The sequence below is a fragment of the Jaculus jaculus genome, chromosome 1, assembly GCF_020740685.1.
Source record: "Jaculus jaculus isolate mJacJac1 chromosome 1, mJacJac1.mat.Y.cur, whole genome shotgun sequence".
In the NCBI taxonomy this organism is placed as follows: Eukaryota; Metazoa; Chordata; class Mammalia; order Rodentia; family Dipodidae; genus Jaculus; species Jaculus jaculus.
The window spans coordinates 122,751,526-122,772,746 of NC_059102.1; the positions used below are offsets into that span (position 1 = coordinate 122,751,526).

The following is a 21,221-nucleotide window of genomic DNA, read 5'->3' on the forward strand; positions in this document are numbered from 1 at the left end:
TGAGTGAAAAGTATTCTACTTTGTTTTTTTTCTTGAGGGGTGTGTGTGTGCAGATGTGCATGCCTTAGAGAACACATGTAGACGCCTCTATCATTCTTCCACTGTAGGCTTGAGATGGAGTGCCTCACTGACTGAAGCTGCCACTTTTGTTTTCAGCCAGACTGGCTTACCAGTGAGCCTCAGCAATTATTTGCTCTCTGCTCCCCACACAACTGGAGTTACAGATGTGTGAGGCCATGCCCAGCTGTTTACACAGGTGCCAAGGAATCAGACTCATGGCACATCAGACCCTCAAAATTGTGTGGCAAGAGCTCTAACCCACTGAACCATCTTGCTTTAGTTTTTAGAATTTTGAAATGACCATTTGTGTCTCCAGTTCAGTCACCTGGGGCTACCATACTACATAGTACCAAGTTGGGCTTGCTAGCCACCCAGGTCCACAAGCTATAGGAGCATGACAAAATATTTCATGGGGCAGCTTCCAAATTGTGTTGCTCTCCAGCATTTGGTACCCATTCTACCTGGAATATGTGAAGCAATGGAAGGGGGAAATGCATTGAACAATACTTTGGGACCTTGATCTAGAAATAACTTAAGAGCTATTAGTCATAACTGGGTGAGAAGGTGTTCCAGGACACTGCAAAAACTGCATAAAGATATTTTGGTGTTCTGAGGATACCACAAATATGACTATTAGACATTGCACGAACCACTATGTTCAGAACTAGCTAATGGGATTGGTAGGTCTTACTTTGGCTTCAGGGCACTATGGGAAAATGGTGTGGTACTAAGGATTTTATAACCAAGAAAATCTAGGGACCTCTGGTCTACAAATCACTTCTCTCTCCCATCAGAAGTCAGCCACATAACCTTAACCTAACTACCATACTCTCTTGCTTTCTGGTAGAAGGTATTTTAGGCTCTTTTATCTCCCACACTTCTGGAACAAGTTATTTCTCCAAGGAACTCTGGTTTTGTATAGCATATAAAAGCTATATTCTATTCTAGTAGGCATGGAGATGTCTGTACTTAATAGGGAATATATGTATGTACTGTCATGCATGTAGTATAATATCTACACATTTATAGTTTATCTTACCTTGTAATGCAAGACTTCACATTCATATCTCCAATTTCAATCTAAAGGGACAAGGCTCTGCTCATGCTTGTAACTTCCATTCTTTGCATTAAGAAACTGGCTTCAAGCCAGGCGTGGCTTTAATCCTAGCACTTGGGAGGCAGAGTTAAGAGGATCACCGTGAGTTCAAGGCCACCCTGAGACTACATAGTGAATTCCAAGTCAGCCTGAACTACAGTGAGACCCTACCTTGAACCCCACCCCACAAAAAAAAAAAAAAAAAAGAAACTAGCTTTATTGCCTTTGTTTGATCAAATCTTCTATATGGAACCACTGGCTTCTGTCTCATGCCAGATGCTCTGTCATTCCCCTTCTGCTGTGATACCCTGCACCTGCTAACACCTACTATCTATGTGGTTCTTCTTGACCTTCCAGGCTTAGATGGTTTCTGCTGGGCCCCATAGACACACAGCAGTTCTACCTTGGCTCTGACCTCCTCACTAGCTGTCCATGCACAAGTACCTCTTCAGTTTGCATAGGATCCAACTGCCTGTGCTAGTTTGCTCACTCCTATGTAGATATGGTTCTCATCCTGCTTAGGATGTCATACCCCAGGTTATACTGTCCCATGTTGAATGCCCACCTTGCTCCACTCAGACTTTTGAGTTCTCACACTACATAGATTTCACGTTCAAGTGCATTCCCCATCCTGCTTAGACTCCAATAACTCCTGTCAGACCATACTCTCCTCCCCAACTCACACTAATGACTTCATCACTCCCCTTACTGTTTGGGAGCCCTACTGTGACTCAGAAGCCATCTTCATTTGGTCAGTCATTTCGCTTGAGTTCCAGCTCTCTTCACCAGACCACAACACAACCAAATTCCCAGCCACTCTTTGACTCCCTGTGCCAGGAAATCAGCCTCCATGCGTGACCTCAGCCCACCCTGAGCCACAGAGGCTTTGCTGCCCCAAACTCCATCCCAAGTCTTTAGGACCGAATGCTTTAGTAAGAAAAGACACACAAAAAAGCAGAGATTTGATTTTATTTTTTTTACTTTTTAAATTGTATTTGTCAGTAAATTTGTTCAAAGGTTAAAAGTTAAGTGGTACAAAGTGAGGTTGGGGAGATAATTCAGGTAGCAAAGTCCTCTTGTAAACATGGGGGTCTGCATTCCTTCCCCAGTTCCCACTTAAATTGTTAGGTGTGGTGACACATGCCTCTAACTCCAGTGCTGGCAAGGTAGAGAGAGGGGTACCTCTGGGACTCACGGCCAACTAGCACAATTGATAAGCTTCGGGTCAATGAAAGACCTGTCTTAGGAAAGGCTGATGGGCCAGGCGTGGTGGCGCACGCCTTTAATCCCAGCACTCGGGAGGCAGAGGTAGGAGGATTGCCATGAGTTCGAGGCCACCCTGAGACTCCATAGTGAATTCCAGGTCAGCCTGGGATAGAGTGAGACCCTACCTCGAAAAACCAAAAAAAAAGAAAAGACTGATGGCATACCTGAGGAATGACAGGTAGCCTGTCCTCTGGTCTTCATACATGCATATATACATACATAAGCACCTGCATACACACATACACTAACAAATTTTAATTTAACATAGAAAAGAACAAAGTATACAGTATAAACTTTGAGGTTTATTAATTATTATTTGCATCCCAGGCACACTTCAGTTCTCTTCCTTGAAGACAAATCATGTTAGTTATTTATTACATCTTTCTGGCTTTTATACAGACACACTGTTCCCCCCTTCTCTCATTGTACTACAGTTTTATTTCTTTCTATGATAGTAGAAGTGACTGACAGATGACATCTTTCTGATAATAAATTTTCCTGTCTGAGATCATAGCTCTTCTTATATATTCAAATTGTCTGTTCCTAATTTTATTCTAAACATTTATATCTTGCCTATTGTGTAAGTGTGTGAATATTCCCAGGTGTTATCTGTTTTGTGGCTATTGTGAATAACAGGTTTTCTCCTTGGTCTGTTCTGTTAATTAACCTCACCAGTAGAGCATCAGAGACTTTTAAGACTCCTTCTACATACACAATGGTTGTTCCTTCTGATAGCCCTCAGTAGTAGGATGGAAATCTTATGACTTCAAATTCACTAAGTTCTGCAGGGAGTTAGGCTCACCTTATAAGAAATGTCAGAAAGCCAAGATCACTGAGCTAGGAAACTCTGGCCACCAAAATCATTATTTCTTACCATCTTCTAAGTAGCGCTGAAGTAAGTAGAAAGGTGACTGGTTGTGATCATGAAATTTTCACTCTTTGTCACAGATTAAAAATCATTTCATTGTATTTTATTAAGTAGGTCAAACTCATTATAGTTACTAGTTCTCACAAAAAGCAATATATATTTTGAACCAAATGGCAAAAACTTAATTACCCCATGATTATTCCACATGCCTTTTTTTATGCTTTCACGATGGTCTTCCCCAAATTGTCTCCTTTCATCATTCCCATAAATGCTTCTGGCATTTTTTCAAATCCTTCAGTAATGTACTCACGATACTGGATTTTACCCTGAATCAAAGAGCAAATGTAATAGGTTGATTTTTATTTTCTAAACACCATCCTAGCCACAAACTTACCAGGTACATCATGGGAACCTTAAAAATGCATGAACTTAAAGTAATTTTCAAGGCAGGGTCCATGTGCAGGGTATATATAACAAATCACAGTGTAACAATAGGAGAAATGTTTCACATTTACAGTGATTAAGCAATTTCTAAATAAACTGCATAGAAAAGTTTAATAGTGCAACAATCTCAGAAGAGGTGGACATAAATGAAGAAAAGGTGTCCCTCGCCAGACAATCTCAGTTATCTAGTAGCCAAATAATATAAACCACTACCTGTTTGGCTGGAAAGAGGCAGGGCCTGTTCAGGAAACAGTGATACTGTGAGCCTAACAAGCCAAAGTTCATTTTCTTCCTCCCTTCCTCTCTTCCTCCCTCCCTCCCTCCCTCTCTCTTTCTCTCTCTCTTTCTCTCTCCCTCTCTTTCTTTCTGTTTTTTGAGGTAGGCTGACCTGGAATTCACTATGTAGTCTCAGGGTGGCCTTGAACTCACGGCGATCCTCCTACCTCTGCCTTCTGAGTGCTTGGATTAAAGGCATGAGATACCACACCTGGCTTACATTTTCAAGGTTTTAAAAAATTGTATTTCTGTATTGCATGTATCTATGTATGTATACAAGTGGGCACACCAGGATCTCTTGCCTCTGCCAACAAGTGCCAGATGCTTGTGTCCCTTTTTGCATCTGGCTTTGCAGAGGTGGCTGGAGACTTGAACCCAGTCCAGCAGGCTTTGTAAGCAAGTGACTTAAGACAATGAGCCATCTCCACAGCCCCTCAAAGTCGTTACATATTTTTGTTTTTGTTGTTTCTTAAGACAGGGTTGGCTGTGCAGTCTAGGCTGGCCTCTTGAACTGATTCACCTGCCTCCTGACTATTGGGATTACAGGCATGGGCTCATGCCCAGTTGTTGTTTTTTTTTTAATTATTTTTATTTATTTATTTGAGAAAGGAAAAGAGGCAGAGAGAAAGTAAGAGAGATACAGAGAGAGAGAGAGAGAGAGAGAGAGAGAGAGAGAATGGGCACACCAGGGCCTCCAGCCACTGCAAACAAACTCCAGATGCATGCACCACCTTGTGCATCTTCATGCCCAGTTTTTTGTTTGTTTTGTAGGGTTTCGCTTTAGCTCAGGCTAAGCTGGAATTAATCTCAGGCTCACAGCAATCCTCCTACCTGGTATTCCAGGTGCTGCCTTTTTTTTTTTTTTTTTTTTTTTTGAAAGAGTAGAGAGCTGAGTATCCTAATCATTTTTTCCATAATGTATGCATGAAGTTGAGTGCCCTTTGCAGATTTATGGGCAAGATGATGTGCTTGAAGTCACTCAAAAAGTAGGGGGAAAAACGTAGGGAAGCTGGGATTTGAACCCCTAACTTAAAAGACTTTGCTCATTCCAGCCCTTAAAATGGCAGAGAACCTGCATAGGATGGAAGCTAGCATCCAGAGGCTGAAGAGAAGGATCAGCAGTTAGTGCTTGCCTGAAAAGCCCAATGACTCAGATTCAATTCCCCAGTCCCCACGCAAATCCAGATGCATAATGATACATGCATCTGGAGTTCGTTCGCAGTGGCTGGAGGCCCTGTCATTCTCTCTTTCTCTCTGATTGCAAATAAATAAATAATTTTAAAAAATAGATAATGAGCTGGGCATGGTGGCACACAACTTTAATCCCAGCACTTGGGAAGCAGAGGTAGGAGCATAGCCATGAATTTGAGGCCGCCCTAAGACAACATAGTGAATTCCAGGTCAGCCTGAGCTAGAGTGAGACCCTACCCCGAAAAAAAAAAAAAATTAAATTAAAAAAAAATAGACAATGAATATTGCTTTGGTCTGAATTGTGTCTTATCCACTGCCCAAGTTCATTTCTTTTTTTTTTATTATTATTTATTTATTTATTTGAGCGCGACAGACACAGAGAGAAAGACAGATAGAGGGAGAGAGAGAGAATGGGCGCACCAGGGCTTCCAGCCTCTGCAAACGAACTCCAGTCGCGTGCACCCCCTTGTGCATCTGGCTAACGTGGGACCTGGGGAACCGAGCCTCGAATCGGGGTCCTTAGGCTTCACAGGCAAGCGCTTAACCGCTAAGCCATCTCTCCAGCCCCCAAGTTCATTTCTTGAGCTCCTAACCCCCAGCACCTCAGAATGTAACTACTGTATTTGAAAGCAGAATATTTAAAGAAGTTATTAAGATATTAAGATAAGGTACACGTGTCGACCTTAATTCAATATGGCTGGTGTCCCTGTCAGGCATGAGGACACAGACACACACAAAGAAAAGACCATGCAGGACAGGAAGAACAACCTCAGGAGAAACAACCTTGCTGCTACCTTAAATTTAGACTATGGGCCTCCTAAAGGGTAAGAAATTTATGCTGTTTAAGCCATACAACCTGTGGTGTTTTGGTATGGTAATCGCAGAACATTAAAAGAAACACTAGTAGACTTTTTTTTGTTTTTCTTTTTCGAGGTAGGGTCTCACTCTATCCCAGGATGACCTGGCATTCACTATGGAGTCTCAGGGTGGCCTCGAACTCACAGCGATCCTCCTACCTCTGCCTCCCAAGTGCTGGGATTAAAGAGGTGCACCACCATTAATAGAAATTTTAATAACAAGTGAAATTAAGGTATAGGCTACACATATAAGGAAGCTTTCTACACTATCTTCCTAATTGTTCTGTAAATCTCTAACTGTGCAAAAGTCAAAAGTATGGTTAAAAAACGGGGCTGGGTGTGGAGCGCAGTGAGTGAGAATGCTTGCTGGGCATTGTGAAGCCCTTGGGTTCAATCCCAGCATGTGGGAAGAGAGGAACAAAAAGGAAAACTAGAAAGAAAGTAGGCCACCCCAGCTTCCCTTTGCAAGAAGGAAGCCAACACAGTGGTGTCTTGTCCTCAGCTGTGATTACAGTGTGGCCAGATTCAATTTCACTAACAAGGACAGGACAGAGGCTATAGTCTGGGAACTGAAATAATTCAGCTCTCCCCAGCTCTCTGGAGGGAACACAGGCCATTAGACTGGAACATTTGCCGAAGCTCTAGTGCTGTTGAGGGGTAGTCTGTTCTCTGAATTAGGAAGTGATATAAGCCAAGAACTAGGATCCATTTTATTACCTTTTCTCTCTAAAAGTAAAAGAACCACTTCTTGCCATTTTGCACTAAAACTACATATGTTAAGGTGGGCAGATGATCATAGAATAAGCGAAGAGATGGATTTCTTCCCCTGGATCCAAAGCTATAGCTGCTAAGAAGGCTTTTCCAAGACCAGGTCCCACAAAAGCTACCCCATTATGGGTCCTCTAACATGCACTTGAAAATGCTTGTGTAGAGCCTACATCGGGGGAAGGTATTGGTTAAACCTAGGACCTTATACCTGCTCAGCACGATAGACTAATCGTTAAGCAATGTTACCAGCCCCTTTAGTACCTATGTTGATTCAGGTAGTATTTTGGGGGGGGGATGGGCAATACCAGAAAATAAAATGAATAACACTGGGGCTGGAGAGATGGCTTAGCAGTTAAGATGCTTGCCTGTGAAGCCTAATGATCCAGGTTCAATTCCCCAGCACCCATGTAAGCCAGAGATGCACAAGGTGGCACATGTATCTGGAGCTCGTTTGCAGTGGCTAGAAGCCCTGGCATGCTCATTCTCTCTATCTGCCTGTTGCTCTCTCTTTCTCAAAATAAATAAATAAATAAAATATTTCTTTAAAAAGACCATCATAATAGGAGGAAAAGATCATGACATCAAAATAAAAGAGAGACTGATTGAGGGGGAAGGGATATGATGGAGAGTGGAGTTTCAAAGGGGAAAGTGGGTGGAGAGAGGGCATTACCATGAGATATTGTTTATAATCATGGAAGTTGTTAATAAAAAAATTTTTGAAAAGAAAAAGAATGAATAAACCACCCAGGCATGGTGGTGCATGCCTTTAATCCCAGCACTCGGGAGGCAGAGGTAAGAGGATCATCATGAGTTCAAGGCCATCCTGAGACTGCATAGTGAATTCCATGTCAACCTGGTCTAGAGTGAAACCTTACCTTGAAAAACCAAAAAAATAAAATAAAACAAATAAATAAACACTGCTGCATTCCTGAAGGCACAGTTTCTTCAAAGGATATAGGCAGTATGTATTCATAAGTGAATAATTGGGTTGTATATTAAAATATAATCAGTTATGTGAATACAGAGCCAAGAAGAAATTAAAGTGTGTTTTAATTGTTAACAAGGAGAAAAAAAATACTTTGAAAAAAAGTGGAAAGTTGCCATATTTGAGTCTGTGGCTCTATGGTAGAGCACTTGCCGACATATGTGAGCCTCTTGGTTCAATCTTGAACAGGAGGAAGAAGGCTTGTTCAAAATGATTTCCAAATGGAAATAACAATGAAAAAGCAAGAGTATTATTATTATATATTTTTTTGGTTTTTCAAAGTAAGGTCTCACTCTAGCCCACACTGACCTGGAACTCACTATGTAGGGTGGCCTTGAACTCATGGCCATCCTCCTACCCCTGCCTTCCAAGTGCTAGGAGTAAAGGCATGAGTCACCACGCCCGGCTAAGAGTATTAATTTTTAAAATTAATAAAAGTAGACTTTAAAAATGAATCAATAGGGCTGGAGAGATGGCTTAGCGGTTAAGCGCTTGCCTGTGAAGCCTAAGGACCCCGGTTCGAGGCTCGGTTCCCCAGGTCCCACGTTAGCCAGATGCACAAGGGGGCGCACGCGTCTGGAGTTCGTTTGCAGTGGCTGGAAGCCCTGGCGCGCCCATTCTCTCTCTCTCTCTCTCCCTCTATCTGTCTTTCTCTCTATGTCTGTCGCTCTCAAATAAATAAATAAAAAATGAACCAAAAAACTTAAAAAAAAAAAAATGAATCAATAGCTGGGCATGGTGTCTCACACCTATAATACCAGCACGTGGGAGGCTAGCGTAGAAGGCTCCAGGTTTGAGGCCAGCCTAGAATAGAGTGAGACATTGCTTACAAAAAAGAAAAAGGCTAGTGAGATAGCTCAGTAGTTGAAGGTACTTGCTTGCAAAGCCTGATAGCCATTCCTCAGTACCTGTGTAAAGCCAGATGCACAAAGCAGCATATGTGTGTGAAGTTCGTTTGCCGTGTGGGGGTGGGAACAGAGCACAGCCATATTCTCTCTCTCTTTTTAAATTTTTTTCAAGAAAGGGTCTTGTTGGGCTCTGAAAGGCCCAGGCGAGAGGCCTAGTGGAACTTCCTGAGCCTAGCTGAAGTTTGGCGACCTGTCTCTGGCCAGCTAGGACTCAGCAAGACGCCTAATGGCTTCTGGCCTGCCACCTCCACATGGCAGTTGTAATTACCATTTCAATAGGTACAGTTTACTATTGGCCCTTACCTCTGCCCCCATCCTAAAATCCCGCCTTCGTCCCCAACATGATCTAGGCAACTGCTCAGAGTAATAAAGCGAGTTGTTTCTGCATGGAAAAGACTCCCAACTCAGTGTGGTTTTTCTCCGGTGGCCAGGAGAGGTTTCTGGGTCATCGGACGTTCATCATCCCCTCAACCCCTAGGGAGGAACCAGCAGGCCTGGTCCTTCCCTCGGCACTACCTGATTGGGAAGGAGCCCGGCATCTGGCGCCCAACGTGGGGCTCTGGGACCCCGACATACTAGTGCACCCCGAGAGAGGCAGTCATTGAGGAGGTAATCGGTGTGTGCAGGTGAGCGTACCCTCATGAGTTATGAGGCAGTCTTCATATTTAGTGCACAAAACTTTGCTTCTATAACCTGTACTTACTTGTCGACATCTCTTCCTTCCCTTTCTCTTCCCCTTCACCTTCGGTTCGCTGGCGGCTTTTGTATTTCTAAAGTGCTTCTCTCTCTCTCTGCTTGGGCCTGTGAAGGCAGGCCAGCTTTTTCTGCCATTATGGAACTTCCCCTGGATCTGTAAGCTTCAGTAAATATTCCTTCCTCCATAACTATACCTGGTCTGGAAGTTTATCTCAGCAAACCTAAAGCTGTCTGATGAACTGAGTTGAACCTGACCATGTGGATGTTAATCTTTTGGAACCTTTATTTTAAAGAAATAGACATGAACTTGATGCTTACAACTAAAGGTGTCTTCTGGAGTGGTAAGCCAAATTTTATGGACTATTCAGATGAAAGTTTAAAAATTCTAAGTACAGACAGCATTAAACTTCAAGGCTTAACTTATAAGCTTTCTAAGAGGAAAGAAAGACTACAGGGAACTTCGTTGGAACTGGGCTACTGGCATAAGGGCTGGCTGCGTCCTGCTGCCCAGGCCCAAAAAGTTTAATCAAGGTTAAATTTGTAATAGACTGATATGCTTAGCTAGAGATATTGGATTAAAACAAGATTTGTTTTTTCTTTGTTTTGGTTTTTCGAGGTAGGATTTCACTCTAGCCCAGGCTGACCTGAAATTCCCTATAAAACCTCAGAGTGGCCTAAAACTCATGGTAATCCTCCTACCTCTGCCTCCCGAGTGCTGGGATTAAAGACGTACACCACCACGCCTGGCTGAGACTTAAGATTTTAAGCTAAAAAACCTCAAACAAGTTAAAATTACAGGCTCTGAGACTAATTTTAGGTTATGATCATTCAATTTGCATTGTTTTAGTCTCTCCTCGCTATGCCTTATACCAGTTAAAAATGTTTACTCTGTGCCTTTATATATTAGAAGTATTTAACTTGTTTAATTTTACAAATCTCAATATCTTAAGTTAGTCAAGACTGTGGGGACCTTTAAAATTAAACTGAGTACAATTTATAATATATGATAGTTATAAATCTATTGGGAGCCGGGGCGGAATTTGGTAATGTAAATAGATGGCCCCCTCCTGGCAGCTTGTGCCCGACCCTCCCCTACTGGGAAATGGCGGACAATCCACCTTCTAGGAGGCTGCCACGTGGCCCCCTTGGACTGACCCAGGTGGGGACAGGGGAGACGTCCGCCATCTCGTGGTGACTGGGCTCACTGACCTTTTCCCATGCCTACTGGGCATTGGCACATGCTGGAAAAAAAAAATCTAAACATGCCATTAGTTATATGCTTCAATGTTTTGCCACTCTTGGGCTGCCTGATCAAATTAAAACAAATAATGGCCCCTACTTCGTAAGCAAGGCCTTTGTAGATTTTCTCCAGACCTGGAAAATCTCACATTCCAAAGGCATCCCATACAACCCCCAGGGCCAGGCTATTATTAAAAGATATAATCATGGACTGGAGAGATGGCTTAGCAGTTAAGTGCTTGCCTGTGAAGCCTAAGGACCCAGGTTCGAGGCTCGACTCCCCAGGACCCACGTTAGCCAGATACACAAGGGGGCACATGTGTCTGAAATTCGTTTACAGTGGCTAAAGGCCCTGATATGCCCATTCTCTCTCCCTCTATCTGCCTCTTTCTCAGTCTGTCGCTCTCAAGTAAATAAATAAAAAATATTTTTAAAAAAAGTTATAATCAAACTCTTAAGTCTCAATTACAAAAACAAAAGGGGAAATCCTTACCCCCACATGACCAACTAAAAAGGGCCTTATTTACCCTAAATATTTTAATTTTTTTCTAACAATTTATAATGTGTGGTGGTTATAAACCTATTAGACTCCAGGGGCAAAATGTCGTAATTTAAATAAATGGACCCCAATATATTCAATTGTTTATCTTAAGGTGTGATGGTGGGTTTCAGATTTCAATCTAAAGATAAACAAAGTGTGCCTAACAGGAGTTCCTAACGTGTGCTGTGGCTTTAGGCTTGTACTTTTAATATCTAACTATCCTTCTTACTCACAGCTTTGAAGTAGTTCCTGAGAAAGTTCAAACTGTACCTCCCTTTAAGATCTTGGGCTTGATCCTTACCATAGATACATACATAGATACCTGTTAGATGCTCTATATACTAGAATTAAAAGTTAAAACTCGATTGTGATGGGAAGGTAATATGATGGAGAATGGAATTTCAAAGGGGAAAGTGTGGGGTGGGGAGGGAGGGAATTACCATGGGAGTTTTTTTTATAATCATGGAAAATGCTAATAAAAATTTTAAAAATTAAAAAAAAAAGTTAAAACTCGTTTGGAGTGTCATGTAGATTTTCAATGGATTTGTGTTTTTTCTAAAAAATATAATAACAGCTAACAGCATTGGGAAAATACATTTAAGAGATATTTGGCACAACGATAATGTTTCCTTAGATCTAATTCAGTTACATTCAGAGATTCTATCTTTACAAAATAATCAGCTTAGCCGGGCGTGGTGGCGCACGCCTTTAATCCCAGCACTTGGGAGGCAGAGGTAGGAGGATTGCCATGAGTTCAAGGCCACCCTGAGATAACAAAATAATCAGCTTATTTTTGATACAGCTAAAGCTGCTGATGACTTAATATCTGCTTTTAAGTCTGCCTTGCCTGGATGGAATTCTTGGATAGGAAGCTTTGCTGCTACAGGTGTTTGTCTTTTGCTCATTCTGTGTCTGCTGCCCATACTCGTTAAATGCCTTTTAAGATCCATTATGGATATCTGTGCAGAAATACATGGGATACAGCTACAGACCCAACGTCAGTTTCCTGAAACATTATCTTAAAGCCCCTGCAGAGGCTGGTAGTCAAAGACGGGTAAGATTCTCTCGAGTTAGGTCAACCTAAGACAGGGCATGAATGATGGAATTCATGTACCGATGATGGGTAAGGCCTAAATATCGTAGAGAACAACCTAAGACAGACACAGTCTTTCTGCACCGTGGCCCAGAGGAGCCCAGTTCATAAAAAATAATAAATAAAAAAGGGGGAATTGTCGGGAGCCATTTTGGCTGGACTTGTATCCACAGCTCTGGGCTTTCAGCAGCAACACTTTAGCAAACCTATAGCAAGGCTTTAGCAAAACTATAGCACCTACAGTAAGCAAGATTATGTACATTCAGTGTCAGGAAGCCATTCCAGCAGCAAGACATTAACACCTACATGTAAGCAAGATTATATATATTCAGTGTCGGAAGCCATTTGGCTGGCCTTAATAGTCTTTTGTATTGAGAAGTAATTAAAATACAAAAACTCTAACAGAAAGGAGTTTTTTTGATAGAAACTTATGTGAAGCTCATAAAATTTTTGTCCATAAAAAAAAAAGACCCATTTGGGTACCAGCGAGAGACCTAAAATATTTGTCCCAACAAAGGGACAATCATTCTAGGGAGTGTCCCACCCCTGAAGACTGTTCCTAAAATGGTCCTTCACCCTGCTAAACTAAATAACTCTCTCCCTTACGGAGGATTGCTGGCTTTGCCTCCGATCTGGGCCTCTCGGCTGCTTGCAGTACAGTTGTCCATACGACCTTAAAAAACTGCTCAGCCACCTTCCCCATCCCGTCCAGCTTCTCCCAAAGTTTCTTCTAGGCATTTGGGCCCCGCCTTCCCCTAATAATTCCAGTATAGATGTGGGATACATTCGTCCTTCCTTCTGTACTTTTTTAAAAAATTATTTTTTATTTATTTGAGAGCGACAGACACAGAAAGACAGATAGAGGAAGAGAGAGAGAATGGGCGCACCAGGGCTTCCAGCCTCTGCAAACGAACTCCAGTCGCGTGCACCCCCTTGTGCATTTGGCTAACGTGGGACCTGGGGAACCGAGCCTCGAACCGGGGTCCTTAGGCTGCACAGGCAAGCGCTTAACCGCTAAGCCATCTCTCCAGCCCCCTTCTGTACTTTTAACACAACTGAGCCCAATGCTCAACACTGCCTGCCTTCTGGAACGGTTTATGTTTGTGGAGGTGGGATGGCCTATGATTTTCTGCCCAGCAATTGGACGGGCCTTTGTGCCCCACCCACCTTAATCCCAGATGTAGATATCATTCCTGGAAGCTACATTCCCTGGCTGAGGTAGTCCTACAAAACAGGAGAGGACTAGACCTACTAACATCCAAAAAGGGAGGCGGATGTTTGTTTTTTTTTATAGGAAAAATGCCGCTTTTACGCCAATAAATCAGGAATCATCCAGGACAAGATTAAGAGGCTCCAGGAAGACTTGGTGAGGAGGTAACGGGATCCCCGGACAACCTGCTGCGGACGGGCTGACATGACTTCTTACCCTACCTCCTCCCTCTACCTGAACCCCTCCCCCTCCTTCTCTTTCCCCTCATTACACTCACTGTCGGGCCTTGTGTGATTAACAAAATTACACAATTTATTCACCAGCAGCTAGAGGCAATAAAACTTCATCAGGTCGAGATATCACAGGCTGGCAATTCAGGAATTAAGTTCCTCAGATGACCCACTACCGCCTCCCCTGCCCTCCATGTGACCAATGACAGGTAAGATCTCCAGAGGGGGACAACCTAAGACAGGGGCCACGGCGACTAACGCTCTTACAAAATCAAAAGGGGGAGATGCTGGGCTCTGAGAGGCCCAGGCGAGAGGCCTCGTGGAACTCCCTGAGCCTAGCTGAAGTTTGGCGACCTGTCTCTGGCCAGCTAGGACTCAGCAAGACGCCTAATGGCTTCTGGCCTGCCACCGCCACATGGCAGTTGTAATTACCATTTCAATAGTTACATTTTACTATTGGCCCTTACCTCTGCCCCCATCCTAAAATCCCCGTCTTCGTCCCCAACATGATCTAGGCAACTGCTCAGAGTAATAAAGCGAGTTGTTTCTGCGAGCCACTGCATCGAAAAGACTCCTGACTCAGTGTGGTTTTTCTCCACTGGCCAGGAGAGGTTTCTGAGTCGTCCGACGCTCATCATCCCCTCAACCCCTAGGGAGGAACCAGCAGGCCTGGTCCTTCCCTCGGCACTACCTGACCGGGAAGGAGCCCGGCAGGGTCTCACTCTAGCTCAGGCTGACCAGGAATTCACTAGGTAGTCTCAGGGTGGCCTCAAACTCACAGTGATCCATTTACCTCTGTCTTCTGAGTACTGGGATTAAAGGCATGCGCCACCACACCCAGCTTCACTCTCTTTGTCTGCCTCTTTCTCTCTGTCTCTCTCAGATAAATAAATAAACATCGTAGATAGATAGATATAGATATATGTCATCTCAAAACGACTGGTGATAGACATGGCTCAGTGGTAGAATGCTTGGCTGCCACGTATGAGGCTCTAGGTTCAATTTCCAGCACCACAGAAATAATAAATGAATAATAGCTTCATTCACAAGGCACCTTTTTGTTTTTTGGTTTTTTTGAGGTAGGGTCTCACTCTAGCCCAGGCTGACCTGGAATTCATTATGGAGTCTCAGGGTGGCCTCGAACTCACAGCAATCCTCTTGCCTCTGCCTCCCAAATGCTGGGATTAAAGGCGTGCGCTACCACACCCAGCTTTTTTTTTTCCACAAGGCACTTTTAATCAAAGACTTGGGGCTGGAAAGATGGCTTAGCGGTTAAGCACTTGCCTGTGAAGCCTAAGGACCCCGGTTCAAGGCTCGATTCTCCAGGACCCATGTTAGCAAGATGCACAAGGGGGCGCACACATCTGGAGTTTGTTTGCAATGGCCGGAAGCCCTGGTGCGCCCATTCTCTCTCTCTCTCTCTGACTCTCTCTCAAATAAATAAAAAATGAACAAAAAAAATTTAAAAAAAAAAGACTTGCAATTAGAGAGGGTGGGGGAGGGGGCTGGCAGAGTCAGCAAGGGAGCAAACACTGAGAAATAGACTCAATCAGGGGGCAGGCTGTGCAGACTCCTGTAGGATTTTGTTTCCTTCTGCAGGTTATATAAGCACTTTGGATGTAACAGGGAAGCTTTTAAAGATAAGAATCATTTTGCGTGATGCTTTAACAAACAATTGTGGCTGCTGTGTTGGGAAGTGTATGTAGGAACACAAAAACAGGAGAAGGAGGCTGCTACATGCACCCAGCCAGGCTAGACAGAGTGGCTGGGTGGTAGCCGACCAAGTGGAAATGGCCAGAGGTAGAGTTTATCTTGAAGACTACTCCCCATGGTCTACTGGCAGATTAGACATGGCATGAAGGAAAGAAATCCAAGATATTTCAAGGTTTTTAGAAAAGAGCCATTAGAGAGGTAAGACTGCCATAACTGAGAAGTCTGAGTGTGAATGGAGTGCAGGCTTAGCAGGAAAATGAAGACATAGTTTTGTTTTTGACATACTGAGTTGGAGGTGTGCGTCAAGCATCCAGGTGCAGCTGCTGAGCAGCCAAATAGAGAAGGCTGTATAGGAGAGGCCCAAGCTGGAGAAAGATGGGGGCTGTCAGCGCACTGATGGCATTTAAAACTAGGAGGCTGTGTGAAGTAACTGAGGGGTAAAATGCAGACACAGAAGCAAGGAAGACCAATGCCCACACCTTAGGCATGCCATTATTAATATGGAGAGAAGCCAGAAGAGTTGGAAGAATAACTAGTGAGGAAGGCCAAGAGCACATGGAAACCAATGGAAGATATACCAGTGACACTAATCACTGCCCACATTCTCCAGAGCTAACTTTTGCTAAGAATCCACCACTGGATTTCCCAGTGGATGAGACTTCAGTGTCTCAACACAAGCAATTTTCTGTGTGTGTGTGTGTTTAGGGCTGGAGTGATGGTTCAACAGTTAAAGGTGCTTGCTTGCAAGGCCTGATAGCTTGGGTTTGAGTCCCCAGCATCCATGTAAAGCCAGATGCACAAAGTAGTACATATATCTGAATTTCCTTTACAGTGGCAAGAGACCCTGACATGCCCATTGACGCCCCCATTTGCAAATATGTTAATAAAAATATTTAAAAACTTTTTCAGAAGTCAAGAGCACTTGCCATGCAAGCATGACCATTTAGAGATGATAATGATAGATAGGTGATAGATAAATAGATGGATATCCAGGCTCCAGAAAGAATGGGAAGAGAAGAACTACCCACATGCACACAGAGATAACACCTCGAGGTATTTTGTTATAAAAGAGGGGACGGTGAAATGTTTCTATATCTGAATAGAAATGAAGTCTGGACAGGAGCTAGCTGTATATATAACTATAATCTCAGCACCTGAGATGCTAAAGCAGGAGCGGTGTGAGTTTGAGGCAACCTAGCCTCTTGTCTCAAAACTACCCTTCTCCACCCAAAGAAAGAAATTTACATAGGGTTTTTTTTTTTTTGATTTCCACCTTAAGATTAGATGAATAAAAATGTTTGTATCTGAACAGTAATGACCCAATGAGCATGGCCAAACAATGCAGCAAAAGAAGGGAAGCGGAGTCTAAGGAGACGGTTTGCTGTTAAAGGCACTTGCTTACAAAGCCTGCCAGACCAGGATTCAATTTCCCAGCACCCATGTAAACCTAGACACAATCATGCAGTGGCAAGAGACCCTGACATGCCCTTACACATACACAGCCCACACTCAAATATATATATATATATATATATATATATATATATATATATATATATATGATTTTTTTTTTAAGGGAGGAAGAGGTGGATCGATGATCTTGAATGACAAAAACCAAGGGGATTTACAATACAGTAGAGGAGAATGGCTGGAGCCCCTTACCTCTGAGACCCAATTCATCAAGTCTTTCAGTGCCTTCTGGCGGACATCTCCTTGCCACCGGGTGACAAGGAACCCCTCCATCCGGAGTTGCTGATAGATAACATTCTCTGGGGGTGGGCCTGAAAGGAGGATACATTTGGATGACAGTCCACAGTGAGACACAAGCAGTTCAAATTGCTGTCACTGTTCTGTACTGCCTTCTTCCCTTTCCTCTGCTCCTTTCTGACCCATGGGACTGCTGCCTCCCTCCATGTACCCTGTCGTTGGGAGAAAAAAAGACATTGACACCCAGGCTGGAGAGATGGCTCAGTGGTTAAAGGCGCTTGCTTGCCAAGCTTGACGGCATAGGTTCAATTCCCAAATACCTACATAACTCCAGATACCCACATGGCACATGTGTCTGGAGTTCGTTTGCAGTGGTAGAAGGCTCTGGCACACCCATTCTCTCTGTCTCTCTGTCTCTCTGCTTTTCTCTGTCTCTCTCAAGTATATACATATATATGTGTGTGTGTGTGTGTGTGTGTGTGTGTATTTTAAAAACATTGACAATGGGCATGGTGGCACACACCTATAATCCCAGCATTCCAGAGGCCAAGGTAGGGTTACTGTAAATTTGAGGCTGCTTTGAGACTATATAGTATATTCCAAATCAGCCTGTGCTATAGCGAGATCCTACTACGAAAAACCAAAAAAGAAAAAAAGACATTCACACCCAAAGCCCTGGGATCTGTGAATATGTTTGCTGCATTATGTAGCCAAAAGAGAATTTGTAGTTGTTATTATATTAAGAATCTTGTAGCCGGGCGTGGTGGCGCACGCCTTTAATCCCAGCACACGGGAGGCAGAGGTAGGAGGATCACTGAGAGTTCGAGGCCACCCTGAGACTACATAGTGAATTCCAGGTCAGCCTGAGCCAGAGTGAGACCCTACCTCGAAAAAAAAAAAAAAAATCTTGAGATGAGAGATGATGCTGTATTATCTAGGTGTCTTGGTGTAGTTTCAAGAATTCTTATAAGGGAAAGAGACAACAGGGAAAATTAGAGTCAAGAAAAAAAATAACTTATGGTAGAAGGAGGGACAAGAGAGAGAGAGAAGAAAGAGTAAGAGGAGGAGGAAGATCTTGACCTTGCTTCTAGAATGTGACGAAGAATATGTTTTGGTTGCTTGGTCTGTGTAAGGACTTCTAATATGTATTTGCTTCCTACTGGCTTTGAAGATAGAGGAAGGGGCCACATGCTGAGGAAGGGGAAGCTTCTAGGAGCTAGAAAAGGCAAAGAAAGAGACTGTTACCTTGTTCCCTGGAGCTGCCAGAAGCAATACAGTTCCACTCACCCATTTTACACTTTTGTCTCCAGAACAATACGTTTGTGTTGTTTTGGGCCCCTAAGTTTGAAGTCATTTGTTATAGCACCAATAGGAAATGAGTACATGCTAGGAGTCCTTACATAGGCCCAGCAGCCAGGGAACATGCTTCTATCACATTCTAGAAGGCCCACTGAGGCCCTCCCATGATTTCTACATGAGCAGAAAGAGGCCCTAAAGATAACATAAGAAAAAAAATGCCTGCACTTCTCAAGAAAGGTTACTCTCGGTACACAGATGCTCTTCATGATGAAAGGGAGTCATTCTAGAGTGTGAACTGGTTCCTTCTGTTCCTGGAACGTGTCAAGCAGCCACAGTCCAGGCCCTGTCTCAGAAGCAGCAAGAAAGAACCGATCAGAAGCCTCCACACCTCCCAGGATGCCGAGAGTTAGCAAGAATTAGTTGACAGTGGATTTCAAGTTGAGTGAGGATGAGAATCACAAGGAAGGTTGCTTGGCGCCTCTTCTAATTTCCAACTGTGGGTCTAAAGTGGGTCCTGAGAGTTTATACTTCTAACAACTTAGTGGTGCCCGGGTCACTCTTAGAGAACCACCAGCCCAGGAGGAGATCAGGTTCCCCTGCGGCCTGTAAACAAGGCTGTGTGGGGCAGAAAAGGCTGGGCTGAAAGTTCCTTCATGCAAATGGAAGAGGCCAAGGCCGAGATGCCTTAGATGGCAAAGATACCAAGAGTAAAAGACCTGTTTGTGCTCAGCCCTAAGCATGACATCTAAACCACACCCTCCAAGGCTTAGGGAGCCTCAAGGACAAGGGGGTGGAAAGAATGTAAGAGCAGAAGGATGGGAAATGGGGCGGTGGCCTGCTGTCTTCTGGCTATGTCAGGTCAGCTACACTCAACGCACAGAAATGTTCTCCTGCACGTGATTGAGCCTGTCATTACTTCATCACAGATGCGGGAGGGCTCCATGAAACCCCACACCTGCCACAGTAAGTAGTAGAAACTGATGATTACTGGGAGAGGGGAGTCATGTCCTTTCCTGGTGAAACCGCTGGCGGGCTGCGCATTCTCCAGTCATTAACTCCCCACCAGTGATTATGCAAGCAACTCTAATTTAAATCAGAGGGCCATAAGAAAACAGGCATGGGAGTAGCACTGGATCCAAGGGGAAGAAGAAAGATTTTAGTAGGATGGGAAGGAAGAAGAAAAAAGGTAATGAGGAAGTGGGATCAAAAAGCATGGTAGAGCCAGGAGGCGTGGTAGGGCACGCCTTTAATCCCAGCAGTTGGGAGGCAGAGGTAGGAGGATTGAAAGGAGTTGGACACCACCCTAAGACTACATAGTGAATTCCAGGTCAGCCTAGGCTAGGGTAGGGCCCTACCTCGAAACACCAAAAAAAAAAAAAAAAAAAAACCACAACATTGCAGCCAGGTGTGGTGGTGCATGCCTTTAAATCCAGTACTCAGGAGGCTAAGGTAGGAGGATCATTGTGATTTTGAGGCCAGTCTGGGCTACAGAGTGAGTTCTAGGTCAACCAGGGCTACAGTGAGAAACTGCCTCAAAGAAAAAAGAGAGAGAGAGAAACATTGTATATATGTGTGAAAATGTCACAAGTAAATAAGGGGGGAAAAAAGGCTATATTGGTTGTCAGGCTTATTTTACCGATGCCTAGGGACTATGAGGGCTGGAAGAGACCACAAGGTATGACACATCCTGGGCATCCTGAAGTCCCCACTCACTACTGTGAAGAAAGGAGCAGTCTAGTCAAGACCCAACCAAAACTGATACATGATTGAGGGCCATATGCAAATACTGTGCACCAAGCCAGAATGAGTGCATCAAGTCAAGAACACAAGCATGCATACTGCTTCTTCAGAAGACCCACCTCTAGGGCTGGAGAGATTGCTCAGTGGCTAAAGGTGCTTGCTTGTGAAGCCTGAAGGCCTGGGGTTCATATGCCAAGCACCCACATAAAAACCAGATATACAAAGTGGCACATGCATCTGGAGTTTGCAGTGCCAGGAGGTGCTAGTGCACCCATATTCTCTCTCCCTCTTTCTATCTGCCTCTCTCAAATAAATAAATATACATAAATAAAAGGGCTGCAGAGATGGCTTGGTGGTTGAGACCTTTGCCTGCAAAGCCAAAGGATGCTGATTCAATTCTCCAGGACCCACATGGGCCAGATGCACGAGGGGGTGCATGCGTCTGGGGTTTGTTTGGAGTGGCTGGAGGCCCTGGCTTGCTCATTCTCTCTCTCACTCTCTGCCCCTTTATTTCTCAAATAAATAAATAAAATATGTAAAAATAATAAAAAGAAGACCCACGTCTACCATGTTTCTTTTTGAATTAAAGGATGGAACTTTCAGAATTTGGGCTGTTCATTCTAATGGGAATGTTATTGTCTCTTTTTGAGGGTAGCAAAACAAATGTGGCCACAAAGTTAGTGGAAATAATTACTTGTCTTTGAACTATCTTGGTAGTAGAATGTGTTAGAATTTCTGAGGATCATAAACAAGGCAGAATTCCATCTGACTAAAATAGACGGACAAGATCAGCTGCCATCTTTAAGAACCATCCGGATGGCTGAAATTCCATAGCCTAATTGCTAAAAGGACTCAATCAAATTGCTCTATCCTAAAATATGTGGGTGTACCTAGTTGCTCTGTGTTTAAGAAAATGAACCCTGGAGCTCTGTTCAGTTGACAAGCAGATGATTTTCCATGATCACAGCTATTATCATTGACTAGAAAGGTACAGGGAGAAAAAAACTCCCTAACAACGGTAAGTGAATGTTGTC

At 43.6% G+C, this 21,221-nt stretch overlaps 1 protein-coding gene across 1 annotated transcript in view; it reads right to left on the reverse strand.

Moving 5' to 3' along the window:
• Positions 1-3,371: 3,371 nt before the first annotated feature.
• Ptgr1 (prostaglandin reductase 1) overlaps positions 3,372-21,221 on the reverse strand; it is a 43,309-nt gene continuing 25,459 nt past the window's right edge. The window contains exons 9-10 of the mRNA XM_012948445.2: positions 17,104-17,222; positions 3,372-3,616 (exon numbers count right to left, since the gene is read on the reverse strand). Of these exons, the coding sequence (XP_012803899.2) occupies positions 3,506-3,616; positions 17,104-17,222 (230 nt within the window). The 3' untranslated portion in view covers positions 3,372-3,505. The remainder of the gene's footprint in view (positions 3,617-17,103; positions 17,223-21,221) is intronic.